Source organism: Arachis ipaensis, chromosome B5 (genome assembly GCF_059453495.1).
Source record: "Arachis ipaensis isolate K30076 ecotype BB chromosome B5, ASM5945349v1, whole genome shotgun sequence".
NCBI classification, from domain to species: Eukaryota; Viridiplantae; Streptophyta; class Magnoliopsida; order Fabales; family Fabaceae; genus Arachis; species Arachis ipaensis.
In genome coordinates this window covers 150,834,255-150,840,715 of record NC_142440.1, presented here as the reverse complement: position 1 = coordinate 150,840,715, position 6,461 = coordinate 150,834,255, and the positions used below count along the sequence as shown (strand labels likewise).

The 6,461-nt window shown below is 35.2% G+C and overlaps 1 protein-coding gene and 1 pseudogene across 2 annotated transcripts; one reads left to right on the top strand and one right to left on the bottom strand.

Moving 5' to 3' along the window:
- The first annotated feature begins 1,166 nt into the window (after nt 1-1,166).
- On the top strand, nt 1,167-2,931 carry LOC107644482 (pentatricopeptide repeat-containing protein At2g15690, mitochondrial pseudogene; annotated as a pseudogene). The gene has a single exon (XR_015883646.1). The product of XR_015883646.1 is annotated as a pentatricopeptide repeat-containing protein At2g15690, mitochondrial pseudogene (transcript).
- Nucleotides 2,932-3,332: 401 nt separating this feature from the next.
- Nucleotides 3,333-5,774, bottom strand: LOC107644481 (Mitochondrial substrate carrier family protein). Its single transcript, XM_016348346.3, has 7 exons — nt 5,480-5,774; nt 5,102-5,187; nt 4,777-4,984; nt 4,501-4,627; nt 4,236-4,420; nt 4,027-4,149; nt 3,333-3,857 (listed from the first exon to the last, which is right to left on the bottom strand). The coding sequence occupies exons 1-7, from the start codon at nt 5,639-5,641 to the stop codon at nt 3,720-3,722; spliced, it is 1,029 nt and encodes a 342-aa protein (XP_016203832.1). The 5' UTR covers nt 5,642-5,774; the 3' UTR covers nt 3,333-3,719.
- Between the last annotated feature and the right edge of the window lie 687 nt (nt 5,775-6,461).

The window sequence follows — 6,461 nt, the reverse complement described above, 5'->3', positions numbered from 1 at the left end:
AGACGAAAATATTGAGACGGCTTTTTTTATTGAAATAAATATAAAACTTTTAGTATTAAAACGAGTCTAAGTCTAAAAAAAAAAAATTAAGTACAAATTAAATGGGATAAGATAACCTCTCTAGCATTCTCACAGAGGATTTTTGACTCACTATAAAAGAGAGTTATTCTAAAAGGTGGATACTACAATGAAGATTTTATAATTGTCTTCGTATGAATATATTGCTTTTTGATCCTTGGATGATGGATTGTATGGTTAGATTTTGATATTTATAAAAATGTTATTTTTGTTTAAAGTGTGGCTAAATAAATAAACCACACTTTTAACCAAAGCATCTTCATGAGAAAATATTTTTACCATCTTTATTGTAGTATCCACCATTCTAAAATAAAAAATTTATTTCTAAATTTACGTTATTTTAAGCCAAATTACACATCTATATATCTATACAAAAAGAACTCTACAATTTTGTCTTTTTAACTCATAAATTTTCCTAACAAAAAAGTTTGGGTGTTGCACATTACACTTGCTCCTATTGATTGAATAAATCACTGGTTGTGAGAACTTGTTTCATCTCCAAAAACCAAGCTAACTTCAAGCCTTGAACAATGTCCCAGAATTCTGCCTTAAATGCTGAACAACAACCTATATTGTGGGAAAATCCTACCACCCATCTACCTTCTTCATTTCTAATTATGTGAATATCTACACTTTTTAGAGTTTGCATATATGAATTAGTAAAATTTAGATTTATTCTGTTGGTCTTTAGTTTTATCAAATTTTTTATTAGATCTCTATAATTTTTTTTTAATTAGATTCTTATACAACTTTTAATTTTATTATTAGGTTCTTTTTAGTGTAAAAAATATTAGAATTAATTGAATATTTTTTTACAAATTAAAAATATTCATAATTAAAAACTTAACTAAATCTTTGACCACATGTATTTTAGAAAAAATATTCTGTTAATTTTAATATTTTTGACATAAAAATGATTTAATTATAAAATTAAAAACTATAAAAATTAAATTAAAAAATATGAAAATAATTAAAAATTTAATAAAATTATAAAAATAATAAAATAATTAAACTTAAAATTTATTTATTAAAAATAATTTAATATTATATTAGCTAAATAATAACCAAAAATACGCAGGATTACAGTCTCCACAGATTCTCGTTGAATAAATCAAAATTTGGAGACAAGCAAGAGTGTAAATTGAAGGAGATATGAGTGTTAACTCTAAAAGTAGCCTATCCGTTTGATTTCGATATCCGATATTATTCTTCTGCAATTGTTCCATACAGCCTCCAAAATCAGAACTCCATGGAGCTCAAACTCCACTCATCAATGGCGTCACTGGCACCCGTTCCCCGCAAATTAAACACCGTCATCTCATCCCATTCCAAATTCCCACACTTCTCTCCTCCGAAGCCCTCCAATTGCTCTCTCCCTTCCACTCCTCTATGCTCCTACGCCGTTCCCGATTCCAAGAACCCCACCACCAACACCAACAAGGTCCAACCCCGCCTTAAAAACGCCACCCCCACTGGTCGTTTCGCTCAAAAGACCCAAACTTCACTGAAGGAGAATCTTCCCAGAGAACCAAAACCCAAACTTGATAATACTCATAATAGGGTCGACCAGAACCGCCAAAACGCGCTGTTTGATGCAACCACCCTGAACGTTAATTTGATTGAGTTGTGCGAAGAGGGTAAGCTTGCTGAAGCTTTGGAACTCATGGGTCAAGGTTCTGTTGCTGATTATGGTGTTTTTCTCGCCATGTTGAATTTGTGCGAGGGTACGAGGTCGCTTGAGTATGGGAAAAGGGTTCATGAGTTCTTGAGAAGATCGAGGTTTCGAGGGGAGGTTGAATTGAACAATAGGTTGATTGGAATGTATGGGAAATGTGGTAACATGAATATTGCACGCAAGGTGTTTGATCGAATGCCAGAGAGAAACATGAGTTCTTGGCACTTGATGATCATTGGATACACTGAAAATGGAGCTGGTGATGATGCTTTGTTGGTTTTTCAGGAGATGAAGGAGGCAGGGATACGGCCTGAGAGTGAAACTTTTGCATTGGTTTTGGCTGCGTGTGCAAGGGAAGAAGCTGTAGAGGAAGGATTATTGCACTTTGAATCAATGAAGGAGTATGGAATTGTTCCCACCATGGAGCATTACATGGAGATCATTAACATTCTGGGTAATGCCGGTCAGTTGAATGAAGCTGAGGAGTTCATTGAGAGTAAGCCATTTCAGCCTGAAGATGACATTTGGGAGGCTCTCCGAAATTTTGCTAGGATTCATGGAGATATGGATCTTGAGGATCGTGCGGAGGAGTTGTTGGCGTGTCTCAATCCTTCAAAGGCCATTGCTGATAAGCTTCCAACACCTCCAAGGAAGAAACAGTCTGCAATTAACATGCTAGAGGAGAAGAATAGAGTGGCCGAGTATCGGTGTGCCGTTCCGTATAAAGAGGCTGATGAGAAATTGAAGGGTTTGAGTGGCCAGATGAGGGAAGCAGGTTATGTGCCTGATACAAGATATGTTCTCCATGACATTAATGAGGAAGAAAAAGAGAAGGCCTTGCAATATCATAGCGAGCGATTGGCCATTGCTTATGGTCTAATCAGCACTCCCCCGAGAACTACACTTCGGATAATAAAGAATCTGCGTATTTGTGGTGACTGCCACAATGCAATCAAAATCATGTCGAAGATCGTCGGACGGGAGCTTATTGTCAGGGATAACAAGCGATTCCATCATTTTAGAGATGGAAAATGCTCATGCGGAGATTATTGGTAGAGTTACTACTCAAGTGTAGATACTCTGGTGCTGTCTTACTAGATTGTTTCTACCAAAATGTGTAGGGTTTCAAATCCATTATCAAACAGATAAAATATTAAAATCTTTTTGTTTCATCTAAAGATTGATCTATGTAGCTTCTCCGTTGTACATGTTGGCTGCATATAATATAAGTTCCCACGAGCACAAAAACACTAATTTTTGTGTCTTGTTCTCAGTATCTTGTTTTATCCTGTTCTTAGAACCAAACGTAGCCTTCTATTTACTATTTAGAGTCATCAACGTTCAGACTTTAGACCAGAGAAAAAAAAAAAAAAAAAAAAAAGACAAGCTCACTTGTACTTCTGATCTTTTCAATGTGATGCAGAATCATCAGTCTAATGCTTTGGTATCAGCGTGCAGATTTCATTGGATTGTAATTGTAAGATTAGCTTATTGGAATTAGCTACTTATAATCTTATATAGTACAAAATAGCCAACAAAAGTTGAAAAGTAGTAGAAGTAGAAATCTGGCGCCAACAGGTGGTCAAAGGTAATACGAATCTGGCTTTGTTACATCAACATATCTATATAATCCTCTGTGCTTGCACATTCAAAAAGTGCAAATTATCTTTTATTTGTATGTACATAGTTTGTGTCCTACCTCAACAACATATTGTCTTCTCGTTACATCATGAAAACAATGGGATCTGCCACAAGGGATCATTCATTCCCTTGCAATCTGCAGAGAAATGCATGCTGTATCCTGTTTATGATGGAACATAATCTCCATCTCACAATGTACAACTTGAAAGAATGGCATGTGGTGCTAAAACAATGTGAATAGGATGAGGCCAAGAAACCTTTTTGAAGCCTATGAATTGAAGAGTTAGACAGGCGAAAATCTGAAAGGTAGCATCATCTGTTGCTGTTACTGTGTCTGCGACGATGGTTGGCTGATTCTTTTATTGGTTACCACTTCAACTGCAGCATCATCTCTTGATGGAACTCTCAGGTATGATTTCATGGTATCATAAACAGTAAACCCAATTGCCACTGATGGAACAACCTGAATTGCAAAAAAAAAAAAAACATCAACTAGAAGGAATCTAACTGCGTATTGCTTTTTGCATTTTTGTTCACAAATCCTAAAAAGGAAATAGTTAAAATTAAAATGGAAACCAAACATGTTGTAAAGTTTTAGTTGCTCAACTATGCAATTAGTTTTCCCATCCCACCTTTATGTAATTGATGCTGAGCCCTGAGAACAGCTGCTTCCAGCCCTGATTTCGAGCAATCACAACAAGTGATTTCATAATCCCCTTCAGTTCTGCATTATCAGATGCCAGCAGAGTTTGAACCTAGCCAGAATGTTGTCAACTTTGTACTATGCATTATTTGATATCCATCTACAAAACTTTTCCAATGACCAAATGATTTAAGTTACCTGCATTTGCCTCCTAACAACTTCAAGAGGATATGTGAAGGTCTGCCCCAATAGACCTGCTATGGATCCACATGTGAGTTTCACCATAATGCTTTTCTTGTACTCCTCAGGGACATGGCGCTTCATTTCCTCATAGAAGTAAAACTTCAAACCAGCATACGGGAATATTCCGACAAGCGTTGGAGCTGTTGCCAGGAGCAAGTTGTGAGAATATCATAACTATGAAGATACAGCACTACAGATATAAGCAGATTTGAGGGCATACCTACTCCCCTATAGAGACCTCTAATGCCACCTTCTCTGTAAGTTTTTGCAAAGCAATCTTGGATCCCTCTATAAACTTGTTCATTATGAACCATCCCTGAAACATTCAACTTTTCTGGACTAACAACCTGCAGTCACAGATAACATATGTCAATCAGGGTTATCAAATTCTTGAGTTAACATGTAAATTCTTTACCTAAACTCAGGAGTTTATAGAGAACTCTCAAGTTTGATAACTAAGACGGTAATCATATTGATCAGAATTCAGAAACTTTACCTGATAAGCTAACTTAGTCCGAATCAAGTCGAGAGGATACGTAAAAAGAACAGCCGTCCCTCCGGATAATGAGCCTGCCATGAGATCAAGGGTAGGGCCTTTCGAAACATCAGGGAAAGTAAGCATGATCCATCTGCGGTATTCCTCATAGGACATATAATGAAGTGCTGCATAAGGTATAATCCTTGCAACACTTGCTCCATTTCCTCTGCAATTCAATAATGATTAAATTAATTAGACAGCTGCAGAAAATTTCTCAATTATATTCTCTCTCTACTTTCTTGTTTCAATGTGTTAGTTGAGTTGAGGTTCTTCTAAGTTCTACCTGTAGAAACCTAAAAAGCCTTCGGTCTTGGCAATTCTGCTGACTGATCCAACAAGTCCTGAGCTGTGAAACTCAGCTCTTCGAGTCTGCAAGGAATGACAACAGAAAATTACAAAAAATGGGGTAAAGAGAAGAAACCCATTTCACCATCAATTTTGAAGCAAACAACAAATACAATAAAGATGCAATCTTTCTAACTTTGAAGAGTAAAGGGTATCATAAAGAGACTTCATTTCTTGAAAAAAGGGATTAAAACCAATCAATCAAAATATTCAACAGTACGAAATTGGGGGATAGAAAATGAAGCAATGAAGTAAAGGTGAAATCTTTGGAAGAATATGAAGAGACCAATTGATGAAAAGAGTTGAAAGGTAGAACCTGGAAGAGGATTTTGACACGTTCGAGTGGGGCAACGACGGTTTTGGCGAAACCACCAGCTGTGCCACCCGCAAGAAGCTCCTTAGCGAAGAGGGGCATGGAGTCCAAGACATCATCAACCACCATGGCTTTACCTTCTTCTGCTCCTCTTTTGATTCCCATTCAAAGAAGAGCGAAGAGAGAAGAACAAAAAGGGAAGGTTCTTTGGCTTGTTCTGTTCTGTTCTGTTGTTCTGTTTGGTAGTTTGAGTTAGGAAGAGGAACCACGTAGGTTGGAAAGGTCAGAAGAAGTTGCGTTGAATAATGGATTTGTAACTTATTTATTATTTGGAGTGCGTGGTTTATTGGAAAACTATTTTTACCACATTTTGATATCCAACCAGTTGGTGCCAAGTAGGATCATGTTTGATGAATCTTCTCTCTCCCAACTTCTCTAAACAAATCTATTCCCTACTTTATGCTCAAGCCTCAAGGATTGGTTTAATGCTCAAAATTCCTAAACCACCACCATTTGAGGATTTATTGTATTTAAATGAATAAAAAAAAAATTTTCGAACACATAAAAACAAAACTGGAGAAGTTAAGCATCTACACAACAAATGTTGTTAAGAAATTTATAGAAAAATTGATAAAATAATTATTTTACTATAGAAATATATATCTAAAATTTATAGGGAAAAATTGATTATACTGTTTGTAAATAAATTTAATTATTTTATATATATATATATATATATGGTAGCTAATTCTTTTTATTCATAGAATATTTTGTTAAACAAATTATCTATTAGAAAAAGTGTTTATATTTATTAAAACATAAAATTATTTTTTATATAGAAAATCCCTTTAGACAAATAAAACATATTTTTTAACAATAAATCGAAACTCAACATAAATACATGCTTGACTAACATGGTCCATTAATTGATACAAACATACTGATAAATATATGTTTCAATAAAAAATCGATTTATTGTTTAAAA